The 19,052-nt window shown below is 37.4% G+C and overlaps 1 protein-coding gene and 1 long non-coding RNA gene across 7 annotated transcripts; both read right to left on the bottom strand.

Annotated features, from left to right (window-relative positions):
• Positions 1-1,125: 1,125 nt before the first annotated feature.
• Positions 1,126-3,954, bottom strand: LOC122092804. Its single transcript, XR_006144321.1, has 2 exons — positions 3,776-3,954; positions 1,126-1,474 (listed from the first exon to the last, which is right to left on the bottom strand). It is a non-coding gene; the product is annotated as an uncharacterized LOC122092804 (long non-coding RNA).
• Positions 3,955-4,207: 253 nt separating this feature from the next.
• Positions 4,208-16,994, bottom strand: LOC122092803. Of its 6 annotated transcripts, none has more exons than XR_006144319.1 (5): positions 16,648-16,968; positions 16,279-16,467; positions 15,834-15,901; positions 15,613-15,711; positions 4,208-4,388 (listed from the first exon to the last, which is right to left on the bottom strand). XR_006144319.1 is itself a non-coding variant. In XM_042663095.1 (5 exons), the coding sequence occupies exons 2-5, from the start codon at positions 16,457-16,459 to the stop codon at positions 4,374-4,376; spliced, it is 456 nt and encodes a 151-aa protein (XP_042519029.1). In that variant the 5' UTR covers positions 16,460-16,467; positions 16,648-16,983; the 3' UTR covers positions 4,208-4,373. The 6 variants fall into 6 exon arrangements, 2 of the variants coding, with proteins under 2 accessions (XP_042519029.1, XP_042519028.1); XM_042663095.1 differs by lacking the exon at positions 15,834-15,901 and adding an exon at positions 11,604-11,679 and having other exon boundaries at positions 15,613-15,796; positions 16,648-16,983; XR_006144318.1 differs by lacking the exon at positions 4,208-4,388 and adding an exon at positions 13,766-13,977 and having other exon boundaries at positions 15,613-15,735; positions 16,648-16,969.
• Positions 16,995-19,052: the final 2,058 nt, after the last annotated feature.

The raw sequence follows: 19,052 nt of genomic DNA, 5'->3' as shown, positions 1-19,052 counted from the left end.
TAGCCACAGCACCCAGTGCATTTCCCCAAGGGTGTCCTAAAGTTACTCCACCAAATTGTAGTATGGAATCATCCCCAAAGATCTTGGTCAAAGCGGGCATCCAACGTGATGCGACTCTTTTATTGGATTCAACGATAACCAAATAGATGATTGTAGGCGCATCTGAGCGTGGAGTCTCTCCGGACTTTGTTCGAATCTTCCGTAAAAGGTAGAATTGGACGAGAATTTTGGTTGACCCTGGGGGACGTGTCTGGCGATGGCTGTATGGTTAGTCACCATACTTGCGCCCAAGGGGGTGGGGGGGTGGAAGGAAAAGATCCTCATCTTCCTAGTGATTTGCGAGACAAACATCATTATAAGTTGTCCAAGTTGCCAAGAAATAGTTCGTTTGCACGAGTAAGAAACCGATGTATTTCCACTGCTCGCCTTCGTTCCATATATGAGTTATTTTTTATTTTTTATATCATTTTTTGATAATTAATGTCATCATCAATTCTCATCCGGACTGTCAAAGGATTGAAATACTAGGTTATATGCATGTGAGTGGATCAGGTTCTTGTACGATCTTGATCCACACACATGGAATCCACTATAGAAGAATCCTTGTGGAGGATACTATGTGTGGGATCAAGATGGTACAAGAACCTGATCCACACTCTACTATCGAAGATCAATGGTCGTATCGATCACCACCAATATAATACAAAACAAATTAGCCAATTCGGATGTAAATTCAAAAAATGAACCACTTTTTGGCTATGCTCTAAACTCATATCGATATCATATTGGTTGAGATCCCGTTGATTAGAATCTCTCCACGGTGGGTGGTGAAGGTAAACCCAAAATTTTAAAAGGATTGAGGGTGTCTTATTCATTTAGGCTGTGTTTGGTAGCCAGGAGAAGAAAAGAAAAGAATTAAAAAGAAAAAAAAAATTATGTTTTTTTAGCTTCCAACAGAAGAAGAAAAAAACAAAAGTTTAAGGATCATCTCCAACCATGGATTAAGGTATTGGGATTGGATTGGCCTTTTTGTTGGCCAACAACCACTAATATTTTTCTCGACTCGATCCACATTCCTAAAGTAGCAATAAATTCAATACTGCATCCATAAGAGTCCATAGTGTATAAAATCAGAAATAGATTCCACAAAATGTTTGTAGTTAATAGAGGCATATACACATACAATCAAAATTTGGAAGAAATCCCTTCTCTCAAACTCGATACATGTCATTCCAGAATATTCCAACCTTAGATATCCAAAATTCCAAACTCAACTAGAGAAAGAAACAAATTCAAGGTTCAATGCCAGCTCTAAGATCACTGTATCAGTTAGAAATACTAATTAAATCCAAAAATTAATAAAAATTTTGAAAACAAGATTGAGTATGGTCTCCTCAAGAAGATCCCCACCGCAAGTCTCATTAAACACGCAATCCTCAATCCTGTGTCATGCGCTATGCTTCTAGGCGTATCACTACGTAAATATCATGTATCATAAAGCAAACAATTAGACTTATTATAAAACAAAACAATCACATCTTGCATTTAAAAAACAAAGTACAAATACGGATAAAACAAACATTATTTACAGATGGATCAATATGAACGCTACGGAAAAAAAAAGAAAAGAAAAAAAGAAGCCACATTTTGTGCCGCTTTACCCATAACCATGTCCTAAACTTACAACCAACTCTGAAGAAAATCTACATTCTATGACTTGACACTAATTTAAAGACTACTAGGAAGATGTATAATTATACTTAATACCAAGGAGTCAGACAACACCAATCATTTTTTCTAGTACTTATTTTGTTTGGGACACCAGCACATCTCTGTAAGAGAAACAAACATAATAAGATAAAAAATCAAAACTCAACAAAAAATCTAATGCAAAAATATGTGGAAACTTAAGAATATGATGTTCTAGAAGACCCCCTTAGCTAGTCACATCAACCATGCACTCCTCAATCCTATGTCATGCATAATGTTTCTATGTGCATCAGTCTGTAAACACCATGAATCATTAATAAAATAATTAGGCCTATCCACCAAAAAAATGATATCTTGCATTGCAAAAACAAAGTAACCAATAAGTATGTATATATATATATACTAGTAAAAATTACATGTGCAAATGCATGTGTAGCCATATGTTGTGAGTGAGAGGGTTTGAAAGAGAGATAAGAGTTTGAGATAGAAAAGGAAATTGGGGAGGGAAAGATTGTGAGGAGAAAGAGAGAGTAATAAAGGTGTCCAGCTCAAAACAAATAATATAATAAATTTTTTTCTCAATTCATCTATCAACAATGCATTTTTTTTCTTTCTCTTTTTTGCCATTTTTTGGTTCAAACAAAATTACTTTTTTGAATCACAAATAAGTCAAATATGTGAATGTGTATACATGGATATCAAAACTGTCATCGTGACTTTGGAGTGCATTCTAATTTAGTAAGCATTGTTTGTTTAACGCAATGTTCTTGAAATTGAAATTTATTTATTTTCAATGTTAGACAAGCTCAAAGGAAAATAGTATCTTGAAAGGTCTATAGGGCATTATGAATGACACAATAATGCTTCGAGATGAAAATCAAATAGTGTCAGAAAAATGATTTGATTCATCATTCTTCAATATTACAAATTAAAACCAAAACCATTCGTTCTGTAATTTTTTATTTAGTATATAGTATATAGAATAATTTATAAAACTGAAATCAGAAGAAAAATTACTACAATAATTCAAAATACAAACGGGTCATTAGGTTACTTTACAGGAAAACTTTTAGCAACATCTCCATACCTTCTTCTCCTTAAATTGCCATTGAAACAAGAAATATAGCTAATTAGAGCATTCTAATGAGCTGCTACAATGAGCACCAATCTCAAAATACATGCCTTTTGCAAAATATTTTTGAAATTCTCATAGGGGTGGAAATTTGAAACTTAATGTCAAACTGTCTATATATGAGAAGATCATCTATGGAAAAGGGAAAGCATATTCATGAATCTATTAAAGAAGAGACGCATTCACTACTCAAACGTCATTAAGATAAAATAAAAAATAAAAAAAATAAAAAAACAGAAGGGATTTAGAGATTTATCTGTAATTGATCAACCACAGTAGCAAGATAATAAAATAAAACAAAGCACAACAATAATTCATTACCAAAGAAAAATAATTGTAACTATTGCGGCCCAAAAAAGGTTCAAAATAGTTATCAATTTGTTATTTAAATCACATCACATTATTCACAACATAAGTGTGTTGAATCGGATCCTAAACTTGGTTCCCATGAATCTATTGAGGAAGAGACATATCCAATACTCAAAACTCCATTAAATAAAAAAACGAAAGGGATTCAGAGATATACCTATAGTCAGCCACCACAGTACCAAGATAATAAGAGAAAATAAAGTCTGTTGCAACTAATAAAAGGGGATTAAGGTAACCATTGCAACCATAATTCATTGTTGAAGAAAAATAATTATAACTATTGTAGCCCAAAAAAAAGTTCAAAATAGTTCTACTATAATTTAAATCTTAGTACCTCATTCACAACATAAGTGCATTAAATCAGATCGTAAACTCATTCTCATACATTAACTCTTGTAATTGGTAAGGTCCTCGGATATTACAATAGCTAAGCAACTATTCAAGAAAGAGTTTTCTACCATAATTAGCACTCAACTATATTATTAACAGTTCAACCAGAAATTACATGCTCAAGCCAATAATGAAACAAGAACAATTGTGATAATAATAGCATGAAAACAACACCTGGTTTTAAAAGATTTACTGTGTTTGGTTGTTAGAGTGCTGTTCTCAGCTGAAATTTCACGATCAGAACATTCTTTTTTTTTATTTCCGTGAGGAATTAACAACTTATCTGTATGAGACAATCTTCAATGATGGCTATACTAACATGTACACTCCTCCAATTTGTACTCTTCAAGTCATATCTCTTATGAAACAACAACAGAGGAAAATTTTCAGAGAAACTGAAAGAGAAGCATACTAAGGATATTCTTGTGTTCACCATTACCTATACTACTGGAGAGTGCCTTCATAAAATAGAAAAGTGGATAAAAAAAATACTGTATAGAATGAGATCATCATTATTTGGAAAATCACATAAAATCTACTCAGAGTTCAAAAAAATAGAGGAAATAGTTCTAAAAAACTGTGAGGGAAAGATTGTTCTGTACCGTTATGAAACTCCATGTCCGCCTAGAATCATTGCAACAAGCAAGCAAACAGCCCTTCTTATGCAGAGACCATCCCTAAGAAATGTAGAGCGCAATGCTTTCTCTCTCATGAACAATTAATGTCCTCAGTTGGTCTTCCACTAAACTTTGATACAATAGCAATGCCTCCATCAACCTTTCTCAAGCTTAGGAGAGCATTGTCAATAAAGAAACTAAATGAAATCAGTTTATTTTCATAATAATAATAATAATCAAACGAATTTAGGAAAACAATAGAGAAGAGAGAATCTAGAAAATATATATTTTCTTTAAATTAGGAAATAAATTGAAAGAGAATATAGAAAATAGGGATTTTATTTTTTTTGTTGTAAATATATATTATGAATGAAGTTAGTTTAGTTTCATAAAAAATAAAAAAAAAAAAATCAAACGAATTTAGGAAAACAATAGAGGAGAAAGAATCTAGAAAATATATTTTTTCTTTAAATTAGGAAAGAAATTGAGAGAGAATCTCAAAAAAAAGGGATTTTCTTTTTTTGTTTTAAATATAGACGATGAAATTAGTTTAGTTTCATAAAAAAAAATCTAAAGAATTTAGGAAAACAATAGAGGAGATAGAATCTAGAAAAAAAAATGTATATATTTTTTAAAGTAGGAATACAATTAATAGAGAATCTAGAAAATATGGATTTTTTTTTTGGCAAATATAAATGACAAAATTATTTATTTCACTTTTTTAAAAATAAACAATTTAGGAAAACCATAGAGGAGAGAGAATCTACAAAATATATATTTTTCTTTAAATTAGGAAATCAATTGAGAGAGAAGCTAGAAAATAGGGTTTTTTTTTTTGTGTAAATATAGATGAACGGAATTAATTTAGTTTCATATAATAAAAAAAATCAAACGAATTTAGGAAAACAATAGAGGGGAGAGAATCTAGAAAATAGATATTTTTCATTTAATTATTAAGAAAAAAACAAAGGTTACCAAAAAAAAGTAAAATAAGAAAGATTAAAATTAATAGATTTAAACAAGCAAGAAGAATAAGAAGGGTAAAGTAGTCCAATAAAAGATTAGCCATGAAGCATGAGTACATGATTTTATAACAGTATATGATATATTTATATATATATATATATTCTTAATTAAATAATTCAATATCAGAGTTGACATCAAAATCATATAATTAAAAGAAAAGTCAAATTATAGTCCAGTGCAAAAATGGTAAATTAAGGTTTAAGGGTAAAATGGTAATTTCAAGGGTAAAACCCTAAAGTTATTCTATAGTGTAGTTACATCTAATGGATGAGTTTTAGCACTTACCAATGATTGATGCACCCTTAATGGTCTAATATCCCCACTTTAAGTCACCCTAACCCTACAATTGTCAAAAGACAAAAATACCCCTAGTCAAATTTCAGGGTATTACAATGCACATAACCATAGTCACTACAAATCCCCTATGCCATGGCATAAAATTCTGCTTCAGCACTAGATCTAGCCACCACATTCTGGTTCTTGTTGCGCCAAGTGATAAGCTTCCCTCCTAAATTAGGCGTTAAGGCACGTAAATTCGAGCTCTGGACTGGCACCTTAAGCCCTTAAACATCAAGGCACATAAGTCTGAGCCTCAACTCGACACCTCAAGCCCTTAGACGTTAAGGCATGCAAGTCCGAGCTCTGGCTCGACACCTCAAGCCCTTAAGCATTAAGGCACGAAAGTCCAAGTTTTTGCTCGGCACCTCAAGCCCTTAAGCCTTAAGGCACATAAGTCCGAGCTCTAGCTTGGCACCTCAAGCTCTAGGGCATTAAGCAAGCAAGTCTGAGCTTCAAATAGATACCTTAAGCCCTTAGGCATTAAGGCACGCAAGTTCGAGTTTCAACATGGCACCTCAAGACCATACATACTAAGGTGTGCAAGCCTGAGTATCAAATTGGCACCTAAAGACCTTACGCACAAAGGCATGTAATTCCGAGCCTCAACTCAACACCTCAAAACCTTACGCACTAAGGCACCCAAGCTTGAGCCTCAGTTCGACACCTCAAGACCTCACGCACTGAGGCACACAAGCCTGAGCCTCAACTTGGCACCTCAAGACTTTATGCACTAAGGCACGTAAGTCCGAGCCTCGACTCAGCACCTCAAGACCTTACGTTCTAAGGTGCACAAGATCAAATCTTAACTCAACACCAAAGACCTTATGTTCTAAGGTGCACAAGATCAAATCTTAGCTCGACACCAAAGACCTTAAGTTTTAAGGTAGGAAAGACCAAGCCAACTGGCCTTTAGTGGTTGCCACTCAAAATCCCAACTTTGAAGTTCGATATAATATCAACTTCAAAAAATTGAAAGTAAACAAAGATGTCTTAATTGAACTGAAGGTCCATAACCTGATCTAAGCATATAATTCTTACTTGTTGAGCTCTTACAAGCCGACCTACAGACCTCAACCTGAAGGAGTGGGGGCTTATGGCATGGGTAAAAATGCCGCCCCCTTGGGTCATCCCTTGGCTGAGCCAACCATCCAGGATATCCATAGGAAAACTGATCCCTTGGTCATCCCTTTGCTGAGCCGACAATCACCATCCAGGTCATCCCTTGGAAACCCAACCCCTTGGGTCATCCCTTAGCTGAACTAACCCCTTGGGTCATTCTTTGACCAAATTGACCATCAAGGTCATCCCTTGGAAGACCAACCTCCCATGTCATCCTTTGGCCGAGCCTACCCCTTGGGACATCTCTTGGCGAAGCCGACCATCACCATCCAATTCATCCCTGAGAAACCCAACCCCTTAGGTCATCCCTTAGTGGAACTGACCCCTCAGGTCATCCCTTGACCCAGCTGACCATCAAGGTCATCCCTTGGCTAAACCGAAGCTATGGGTTACCCCTTGATCAAGCCGACCCCTCAAGAAATCTCTTGGTTGAGCCGACCATCACCATCCAGATCATCCCTGGGAAACCTTACCCCTCGGGTCATCCCTCGGCTAAATCGTCCCCTCTAGTATTCCATTGCCCGAGCCGACTATCAAGGATAACTGTTAGAAGATTGACCTCCCAAGTCATCCCTTGGCTGAGCCGACCATCCAGGTAATTAGTTGGAAGGCCAACCTCCCAAGTAATCCCTTGGCTGAACCGACCCCATGGGTCATCTCTTTGTCGAGCAGAGCATCCAGGTCATCCTTTAGAAGACCGATTACCTAGGTCATCCCCTAACTAAACTAATCCCTTGGATCATCCCTCAGCCTCAGCTCGACACCTCAAGCCCTTAGGCGTAAAGGCATGCAAATTTGAGCATCAGCTTTGCACCTCAAGCCCTTAGGCATTAAGGCGCACAAGTCCGAGCTTTGGCTTAAGACCTCAAGCCCCTAGGCGTTAAGGCACACAAATCTGAGCCCCGGCTCAACACCTTAAGCCCTTAGGTATTAAGGCATGCAAGTCCAAGTTCCACCTTAGCACCTCAAGACCTTATGCATTAAGGCACATAAGCACAAGCCTCAAAACCTTACGCACTAAGGCACACAAGTCCGAGCCTCAACTTGACACCTCATGACCTTACACACTCTAGCTTGCAAGTTTGGACCTCAACTTGACACCTTAAAACCTTATACACTATGGCTCACAAGTCCGAAGCTCAGCTCGATACCTTAAAATCTTACACACTAAGGCACGAAAGTCTGAGCCTTAACTCGATACCTCAAAGCCCTTAGGTGTTAAGGCACGTAAAACCAAGCCTCAGCTCAACACCTTAAGCCCTTAGGCATTAAGGCTTGCAAATTCGATTTTTAACTCGGCACCTCAAGACCTTACACACAGAGGCACACAAGTTTGAGCCTCAACTCGACAATTAGGCATTAAGGTATGCAAGTTCGAGTTTCTGCTAGACACTTCAAGCCCTTAGGCATTAAGGAACGCAAGTACAAGTTTTAGCTCAGTACCTCAAGCCCTTATGTATTAAGGCATGCAAGTACGAGTTCCAACTTGGTACCTCAAGCCCTTAGGCATTAAGGCCCGCAAGTATGAGTTTTGGTTCGATACCTCAAGCCCTTAGGCATTAAGGCACGTAAGTACGAGTTTCAGTTCGGTACCTCAAGCCCTTAGGAGTTAAGGCACGCAAGTCCGAGTTCTAACTTGACACCTCAGTTCCTTAAGCATTAAGGCATGTAAGTCTGAGTTTCAGCTTGGCACCTTAAGACCTTACACATTAAGTTGCGTAAGCCCGAGCCTCAACTCGGCACCTTAAGACATTACACATTAAGGCGCGTAAGTCTGAGCCTCAACTCGACACCTCAAGACCTCCCGCACTGAGGAACGCAAGCCTGAGCCTCAGCTCGACACCTCAAGACTTTACGCACTAAGACACCCAAGTCCAAGCCATTACTCAACACCTTAAGACCGACCCTCAGCTCGGACAAAGATTTCATGTTTTAATGCACACAAGAAGAAACCTTAGCTTGGCACCAAAGACCTTATGTTATAAGGTAGGAAGGACTGAGCCAACGGGCCTTTAGGGATTAGCACTCAAAACCCCAACTCAAAGGTCGGTACGAAAGTCAACTGTAAAAAATCAAAAGTACACACAGATGTCTTCATTGAACTGAAGATCCATAACCTGGTCCGAGCACATAATCATTGCTTATTGAACTCCTATAGGCCAACCTACAGACCTCGGCCTGAACAAGTGGGGGGCTTGATGTGGGTAAAAATGTCTCCCCCATAGGTCATCCCTAGGCCGAGCTAACCATTCAGAACATCCCTAGGAAAACTGACCACTTGGGTCATCCCTTGACCAGTCGACCCCACGGGACATCTCTTGGCCAAGCCCACCATCACCATCCATATTATCCTTGGGAAACCCGACCCCTTGAATCATTCCTTGGCCGATCCGACCCCTTAAGTCATCCCTTGATCGATCCAACCATAAAAGTCATCCCTTAGAAGACCAACCTCCCAGGTCATCCCTTACCCGACCAGACCCCTCAGGACATCTATTGGCCGAGCCGACCATCACCATCCAGGTAATCCCTAGGAAATCGACTCCTTGGATCATCCCTTGGTCAAGCTAACCATCTAGGACATTCGTTAGAACATCGATCTCCTAGGTCATCCCTTAATAAAATCGACCCCTCGGCTCATCCTTTAGTCGATTCGATTATCCAAGTCATCCATCGAAAGATCGACCTCCCAAGTCATCCTTTAGTCGAACCAACTCCTCGGTTCATCTAATGGTCGAGTCGACCATCCAAGTCATCCTTTGGCTAACCAACCCCTCGGGTCATCCCTTAGCCTCAGCTTAACACCTTAAGTCCTTAGGCATTAGAGCACGTAAGTTTGAGCTCCGTCTCACCACCTCAAGCACTTAGGAATTAAGGCATGCAAGTTCGAGTTCTGACTCGGTACCTCAAGCCTTTAAGAATTAAGGCATGCAAGTTTAATCTCTGGCTTGGTACCTTAAGCCCTTAAGCGTTAAGGCACACAAGTTCAAGCCCCGGCTTAACACTTTAAGCCCTTAGGCATTAAGACACGCAAGTTCGAGATCTAGTTCTACACCTCAAGACTAAGATCTAAGAAGAGAGCCTGAGCCTCAACTCAGCACCTCAAGACCTTATGCACTGAGGCACAAAAGTCCGAGCCTCAACTTCACGCCTCAAGCCCTTAGGCATTAAGGCAGGTAAGTCTAAGTTCCAGCTCAACAACTCAAGCCCTTAGGCATTAAGGCACGCAAGCCCAAGCCTCAGTTGGACACCTCAAGCCCTTAGATATTAAGGCCTGCAAGTCTGGGCTCCAGCTCGACACCTCAAGCCCTTAGGCATTAAGGCACGCAAGTCTGAATTCTGTCTTGGCACCTTAAGCCCTTAGGCATTAAGACACGCAAGTCTGAGCTTTGGCTCTGTACCTTTAGCGCTTAGGCGTTAAGGCATGAAAGTTCGAGCATCGGCTCAGCACCTCATGCCTCTAGGAATTAAGGCACACAAGTTATATATACACACACACACACACACACACACACTAGCAAATCCACATGTGCAAATGCACATGGGATAGGAATGTCTGTAAGAGAGAGAGAGAGAGAGAGAGAGAGAGAGAGAGAGAATGAAAGGGCCGGATCACGTGATTAAACTTTACAAGATATGCCAAAAAAGATAACATGTGACTCAAATTCTATGAACAACAGAGCTCCCTTTAATCAAAGATCAAAATCGAAAATATAATTCAAATTGGTCTATAAGAACCTGCTTAAATTACTCTAGTATACCTCTAATCCATTATCAAAGAACAAGTTCTCCTTAGTAGCAACCTCCAACTTTCTTATTGTAACTCTGCTAGTTTCTCACTCCTAGTTATATAGCTTACAAAAAATGTTTGTCACAACTTAGCAATTAAAGAAAAAAAAAAATAACTAGGTAGAAATCATTAAAGAACCAAAAAAATAAAATCTCCAAATGATGAGGGAAAATTCTATTAGCATTAGGGGGTTATATTAGCTCAAAAACACCTGGGTTCCTTGTCACTTTTTGCTTTCCTTGGCTACAGCTCTCTACTCTACATGTCATTTGTACTGATTTAGATGGAAATGGGCCTACAGAAAACAAACCTATACAGTCATAACATATATGCCAAAATGAAAGCCCATTACTCATCATTGGACATAGTTACAGGTTTCTTCGTCTTCCCAAATAGGGTTTTCTTCAAACCCTACTGTGTGAGAACAGCCATCATTCGAACCTGCCATAAACTAAAACTGATATTGCCGTCGAACCTATTAATATCGTATTTCGTTGAAGCTATAGATCGAAGTAACCAAGAGCTTTGATACCAGTTTGAAAGATCAAACACCAAGAAACACGAATAATAAAGAGACAATAGATCCGTAGGACACAGAGATTTAACGAAGTTCACACACTAGGGTGGTGTGCTACGTTCTCAGGCGAAGAAGAAGATGATTCACTATGCAGAAGAGAAATTACACCCTAGCAACGGCGAGGAAAAACTCGCCCTGAAACCCTAGCTGCGTGAAAACCCTAGAATACAATGACTTTTTCAACAAGCAACAGTACATTATATATACTCCAAATCGCGGGTTGACCCATCGGGTTGCGGTCGATCCGGTCAAACCATACCGCGGGGGCCTAGGCCCTGCACCCCCATACGAGATCAATGATGGGCTCCGGGCTTGGGCCTATCGGCCTAACCCCTCTGCTTCCATCACAGATCTCAGAAAAATTTCCATTCGAGTCACCACCAAAATATGTCGGATCAGATCAATCTTCAAAACGGGTCAAGAATTCGAGACAAACTTAACACAAAATTATGGCCTTCAAACAGAGTTTCTAACATGTTTTTGTATTTTTGTCAAGGTGAATGAAGCATCTTATTCAGCTTAAACAACACTTACATTTTCTGTAGCTGTGCTAAAGGCTTCTTTGTAGGTGATATTGGTTTCTCTACCTTTCAGCCTCTGTATCTCTTCTCTGTCAGAATTCATCAATTTAAATTCAAGTTATGAAACCCATGATTGAAATTTCGTCAAGTCCTAAAAATGATTAGATATCACGTTTTTTGTTACAAGTGAGCGAAGTTTTCAAAATGGCAAAGCGAAATGTCAGGACAGTGAATGGAAAGCTTGCGGGGTATGTGTAAAAATGGGAAATCTTGAGTGGAGTAGTTGTTTTAGGGGCTAGACACCTTGTCCCTGCAGACCAGTTAGTAAGTTCTTAGGCAATGATTGAAAACTGGGTTCTGGAAAGTGGACTGCTTCAAGATGAGAAAAAGAGCAATTCATCATAAAATTTCAGGGGCTACCCTTCAGTTCCCATCATGTTTCTCTAAATGATACAACGTATCAAATCACAATGTAGTTTTATCCGTATTTTGGAGATTACTGTTTATGTTTACCGTATACTAAGATTTACGATATCTGATTTTTTTTGTTGATAGGTACAGTGTCTAATATTTTTTTTTCGCTAAAAGGTCATTTGTATTAAAGAAGAAAAGGGAAAAAGGGAAAAATATGAAAATTGGTGAAGCAAGCCAGATACATCAACACAAAATAGACAATTCCCCCCCCCCACCTTCGGTTAGGCCCTCAATGGGGAAAAAAGCCTAACAAAAAAAAATCCCTTGAGAAACTAAATCAAATCGTCCCTGGGTTTCTTAATTTCGTTATTTACAATAGACAATATAATTCTCCAGATCCTTTAAACCAAGAGTTAAAAGGCCTGATTTGGCTGAGTTACTCCTACAGTCTACATTCTATTCCTGCAAGTTTGGCTTCTATATATTGTCTTTCTAACTGAAATTGTTGGTAAAAATTTACATTCATGAATAATCTTGTTCTCTTCCTTATTCATTCATTAGAGAAGGAATTTCCAAATTAAAATTCTGAAATAATGTATACTTAGTTGGCTGTTGTGAACCTTGGATTTGAATCTCTAGTAGGTTTTCGATCAATTTGGGAAGATACAGCAGGTATTTCCTGCAATTTTTAGACTCCTAATAATTCAAAGACAGTATTTTACTGAAAAAAACCAGCAAAGAAGATGGGTTTTCATATCTTAGTTCTCCAAGTCAATATTACTGGTCTTAATGTCTCAGCATTTATCGGTCAAAAGCCAATCCTAATGTCCATAGAGATGGCTACTTATCATGTCCAAATGACAAAAAAAAAAAAAAAAAAAAAAAATGAAAACATGAATCCTCTGCCTCAACATTCTGCTGTTGAGTAAAAACTATAATAATTCGTTGAAGAGAAGAAAGAGGATGATTATGGTTTCATGCAAGCAGAGATGCTCTGCTAACCTTGGCTTGTCAAGTACAACTTGAAAAAAACCAGCCAAAACAGAATTCTCAACTTATGTTTGAGAAACCTCTCTCTAGTAAAATGATACTGCATTATTTGAGATCAATAAGAAATATTGAGCTTCAAAAAGATGCTGAATAAGAAAAGCAATACATTGTAAGAGGTTGAAAGTTTTGTTAGTATTCTCACGGCTCTGTTTGTTGTCTCCTCTCTCCTTGTAGTCCTGAGTGGACGAGTGTGAAAAGCAACAAATTTATTACAAATCGAAGTTGAGAAAAATACAACCATCTGTAAGAAGCAAACTCATAAAGGCTCACATGATCAGTAAGCATACCATCCACCAGTGAGTACTATTCATTAAATATTTACAATCTAATGTTTATCAGTATTTCTTAAAGACTTGACCTAAACTCGATTAAAGCATGTGAAGCCTTGAAGAGGCATTGCTTTGGTTGTTATTAATTCTGACACAATAATGCACTCGTGTGTGCATTCAAAAGAGAGGAAAATGTGTCTATAAACTCAAAAACCCAACCAACACATGCAAAAGGGAGGAGTGGTTTGGGAGTAGTTTTGCATGTGAATATCTACTCCAAATAACCTCATTTCGTTTCACAAATTCTTGTAGACATGGAAAATTTTATTGGTTGAAGAAATTCATTTTAAGTTTTTAACTTTCTCATCAGTGTATAGTTCTTGTATTGTCCATAGTTCTGAGCAAATTATATCAATCAAATGAAACTGGACAATGAATTCAATGGAGAAACAAAATCTGTGTAGTTATTCATTGGTTTTCTGCAAGTTTTTATCAATGTTGAGCTTAATTACTTGGAGCTACAATCTATGGTCATATCAAGTTGCATGAAGACAGAGTGTATATGAACTGGACCATTAATGCCACATATAGAACGACTCCAAATTAAAGTCCGTTGAGCATGGCTCTTTCCAAGGGACCTAAACTCTTCTTTCTCTGTGGATGAAAAAAATAAAAAAGTATAAATTTCTGAAACTAAAGATAAGTAAAGATTTCAGAAAACATAGACTAACATTAGTGAAGATAACAATGTTAGAGGAAAGACAACATTTTGTGAAGATAGGAAATCAGATTAAAAATCCATCAGCTAAAACTGAAAATTTTAGCTGAACAGAACCAGAACCCAAACTTATTACTGAAGCAGTTGATCCAAACCCCAAAGCATGTGCTGAAACTTTGTTGCTAACAGCCAAAACATGGGTTTGACTGATATTGAATCCATCTTTGCAAGCCATGGAGATTTTGTGCTACAGTGCAGTCTCATGAGAACTGATAGGCTCTCTATGACAGTAAAATAGCTAGCTAGCCAACTCCCTAATGATAAATGCTAAAGACAATATTAAGCATCAATTAAGTATTTCAATTCCTCATTTGTTAACCCACCCCATTTGTAACTTCCATCCACTCTAAGTCCATAATTTAACACTAAAGGCAATATTGAAGCACATTATTTTTAAAATCTTAATAATAACAAAATAAAAGTTGGTGCCCTCTAGGCATGTGCAATGACCAACAATGTAGTCAATAATTCATCATCAGTTAGACATATCTATTTCCAGGTGTCCCTTATCCGGTTTTTTTCTAAGGACCCAAATAGAAGAGAACAATCCCTGATGATTAAAGCAAAAAACCTTCTCATCAGAGTTTAAATATGATAATATCATTGAAATTTTGTGAAGAATCCTTTATTTATCATAGTATCTAATTTATAAAATTAGAAAGACTGTTTTAAGGATCTCAAGACTCAATGTTGGCTATGAAGTCCAGTGATGATTTTAGTTATTCATCTTACATTGTGCTTTAGTTCATGTATAATGCATAAAGCACATGGAAAGGCGTCCAGATTTTGGGAGGAAAGAGAAAAAAAAAATTTCAAATTAATTAAACAAGAAATGAATTGATAAGCCCAAGATGAGACCTATGAATTAATAAATAAGTAACTCATTGATAAGCCAATATACGATCTAACAAAGTCAGAAACAACAAATAAGATGTCACCCCGTAGAACTGTAACTTACCCTGTTATTTGCAGATTTGCAGTTTGTATGATATGACTTCAAAAGTTTATAAAAATAAAGATTTTCTTAGAATAAATTCAGGGAAACAAAGTGCATATTTATTTACAGTACTTAATCGCAATCCTCATTCAAGAATCCAAGCATGCGTTGCAGTGATATACCCTATGAGACTAAAATCCAGTGAACAATTTCATCAAGGGCGATAAATTGTGATTCAGGACAAAAGGAAATTCAAAGCTTCAAACAAGTGAAGCCATATAAATTATAAACAGAGTTTTGGAGTTTTAGAAGCAGAGTACATAATTCCAACTCAGAAAGGTATAAGAATATGGATTTAATCTGGCTTTCGTTCTTTATCAATCAACCCTAAACCCTAGCCAAACGTCAAATGCATTGGTACACATTGCCTCATATCTCCATCATATCAAACGTAGCCCCAAAAAAACATATGAAGGAAACCAAAAAAATCTTCGACTTTTCTAACAGCCCAAGGACTTTGCTACGTCAAAATTTACAGAAAAGTGGAGAACAACATAATGGGACAGAGCATCACCTTCTCCAGACTCCAATCCACGAGCGCCAACAGGTATCAGTGTTAAGACTTTGGTGGGGAGAGGTAACAGTAATCCTGTGAGCAGCGACGTTTGAGGCGCTATATATATATATATATATATAACTGATAAGGATACAAAAAATCAAGGCCCCATCATAATCAAGCATGAATACAGAAAAAATGTCTGAAACTCAAATCATATGGAAATCAGGATCAGTTACCAAGGTGAGAATAGTATGCCCCCGACTGCTAAGTAAATTAAAATTATTAGACCACATGTGTATGTGCTCTGTAACAACATAACAAAACACACGTCAATAAGATTTAAAATAAGAAAACAAGAAATAACAGAATAAAGAAGAGAAACTGAGAAGTTAAAGAAAATGGTGAGAAACATTTTTCTGTATACGAGGCCACAAGTGCAGCATAGATTTCGGTGCACCCAAAGTTTCTTCTTTCCTATTCCTTTCTCAGATTCTAACTTTCGTTTCCAGAAGATCCTCAAAGCTAAATGATCGATTGTCTGAACTTCCAAAACCTTCCGATGAAGTTTGGGAACTCAGAAGCTCTTCTTACCTTCCAATATTGGCATAGAATAACATAGAAAGGATGCATTCATCCTAGAGAGACACTAAGAAGAGAGAGAGAGAGAGAGAGAGAAATTACCTAGTGCGACCATACTCGAAGAGCTTTCCAGTTGAGGAGAAAATGATGAGAGCGACCTCGGCATCGCAAAGGATGGAGAGCTCCTCAGCCTTCTTAAAAATCCCTCTTCTTCTTTTCGAGAAAGTAGCCTGCCTCGCCGCCGTGTTATCGCTCTTTTTAATCTGAATTTCTCTCTCGCCATTCTTATTTCTGCACAGAATGAAGCTAAATCTCAAACCAAACCATTCTCAAATGCTAAAACCCTGCCTTTGAGAAGAGCGGCATTTTTCCCAATTAAGCGAAGCATCTAGCTAGCAAAAACCCTACCTTTGAGAACAGGAAAAAAAAAATTAATCCAAGCGAAAGGAAAGAAAGCAGTGAGATACCCACCAATACGAGTTCGGAAAATTGTAAATTATAAGAGAGAGAAAGAAGGAGAGATGGAGATTGGCCGTTTTTATCTGGTTTTGTTCAGTTTCCCGGTGGTATTTCCGATTACAACATCAAAGCCCACCGACCAAGGATTTGAATCCTCTGCAATTCTTGCGCAATGCTACGAATGCTCTCTCTCTCTCTCTCTCTCTCTCTCTGCAATTCTCTACCTCCAGAGCACTCTCTAGTCTCTGCCTCCCACGACCCTCTCTCTCCTTCTCGAGGGCGTGAAGATATTTTTTCTTGTGTTCTACCAAAAAAAGATATTTTATCTTGTGGCTGAGAAAGGGAAAGCCTAAAGTTTATATTTCAAGCTTTAAGACTTGAATCTTACGATGATGCCAAACGGCTAGAAATTTAGAAATGGAGAGGAGCGTCCAACGTCAGACGTATATCTTAGCGTAATATTTTTTAATTTTTTAATACTCCACGGCTAGAAAAAGTTAAATGGAGAAAACCGACGTAATTTTTTATTTTATTTATTTTTTAAATACGCAGTGTGGATAGCAAACACCTAGAAAAAGTTAAAATGGATAGAACTGTAAATCTCACAATATGGATTGTAAACGGCTATAAAATTTAAACTGGACAGAAACGTATAATTTGGATGTAAATCTTACCAATATGAATGTCAAAAGACTTGGAAGATTTAAGGGAAGAAAACCATAAAAAGAGTCTATACTTTTTTTTTTCATTACTATTATTTGTTAGATTGACATTTACATTTATTAAAATTTAAAAACATTCATTTAATTCATGGTAACACGATTAAAATGTTAATTGTATAATCGGATGTTTGATTTGATTTTCTGAGATCAGATATTATTTCAAGAAAAAAGAAAGATGTTAAATGGATAATTACGATCCAAATTCCAAGTGTTTTAAATTCGGAAAGTTGCTCTTCGTCTAGGGACCTTTCTATCTATATCTCTCCCCCCTCCCCCAAAGAAGGGGTAGGGATGTCTTTTCACATGTGAGAATATGAATAGACACATGATGAACATTGGCATAGGCCACACCGCTAGACATATTTTTTTCATCTAAATTAATAAAAACAAGATGATTGGATCATTTTTTAAATGAAAAAAAAAATAACTTGAGAAATAAGAGAAAACATAAAGTCATAAACATCCACAAACACAGCATAACACCACCCTAGATCCTCATTTATTGAGCAAAGAAGCAGAGCAGAGCAAGCTCCAGTACATAATTATTACAAATCATTAAAGGTACTTATTGTAGTTTAGAACAGCCCAATTGAGCATCAAGTAAAAGTTAAAACACTCTCATGGGTCTGGATGTGATCTTGGATTCTTATATGCTTTCTTGGTTGACGCATGTATTCCACTAAAAATCACAACCGGGATTACCTAAAATATTATTCTCTCTCTCTCTCTCTCTCTCTCTCTCTCTCTCTCTCTCTCTCTCGGATTGAGCTCCTCTGTGGCGCAACACAGTGTTCGGCATGCACTTAGCGGTCAAAAACGCCTTGACATGAAGCCCAAGGTGGTCACACAATCAATGTATCGGTGATGAAAATTTTGAGATCAGAATTGTATGGTGACCAATATTGATATGTATCAACATATTGTAAAAATTGAAAGGCTTGATATCATCTCCGACCAAATCGACATATCATCAATGCACCATATCTCTAAATCACCATCATGCTAGCATAAAGTATTTTGGATTTATACTAAAACCCTGTAGGGACTTGTGAACTCTCGGATGGTGGGTGAACCGTCATCTAAGGATGAGTAAAACTTTATTCTATTAATAGTTTACCAATATTTTATTATTTTTAATTTTTTATTGATATCGGGTTAGTATCTGCCAAGAGGCCCGAGACCAATATCTAAAGCTATTTTTCAAGATTAAAAAAAAATGAATTTAAATTATAATTAAAATGAAAAATGGAAAAAAAAAAAAAGGTTATAAACAGTGAGGAGAGAGAGGGAGTGCGTGTGGTTCCGTGAGTGGAAAGAGATAATGGGGAGAGAAAATAGGAAGGGAAAGTTAATCGGTCAAAAAATATGAGAGATAATAAGTGGGTTATACATGTCCACCTCTTAGCTATAAGAGAATCCAAGATTAGGTTCTTGTATGAGGAGCCGATCCAGACTACACTCTCACGTCCATAATACATCCTCTCATCTGGTATGACTAAGCAACTATTCTGAATTAACCCATTCCTCTAAAGATTTGCATCCAATCTTCCGACAAGACTCGATCCCTTACAGTAGCCCTCTAGAGTCTGCCTCGACCTCATCTCTCTCCACACCATATTCAAGCCCCACCAAACTAAATTTGTTTTGACACACAATGAATGCGGTCCACCCACCTTATAATTTGAGGCATCAAAA

The sequence above is a fragment of the Macadamia integrifolia genome, chromosome 11, assembly GCF_013358625.1.
Source record: "Macadamia integrifolia cultivar HAES 741 chromosome 11, SCU_Mint_v3, whole genome shotgun sequence".
Classification (NCBI taxonomy): domain Eukaryota; kingdom Viridiplantae; phylum Streptophyta; class Magnoliopsida; order Proteales; family Proteaceae; genus Macadamia; species Macadamia integrifolia.
The sequence above is the reverse complement of the archived record's forward strand: the minus strand, read 5'-3'. Positions and strand labels throughout refer to the sequence as shown.

What these genes read in the sequence shown, in the direction of transcription:
- LOC122092803 (XM_042663094.1), bottom strand. Translation starts at nt 16,459, where the DNA reads ATGGCGAGAGAGAAATTCAGATTAAAAAGAGCGATAACACGGCGGCGA. An exon ending in TTCGAGTATGGTCGCACTAG is followed by an intron (nt 15,797 to 16,278) that starts GTAATTTCTCTC and finishes TTTGAGTTTCAG; the next exon opens with ACATTTTTTCTGTATTCATG. An exon ending in TGGATTGGAGTCTGGAGAAG is followed by an intron (nt 13,231 to 15,612) that starts GTGATGCTCTGT and finishes TCGTCCACTCAG; the next exon opens with GACTACAAGGAGAGAGGAGA.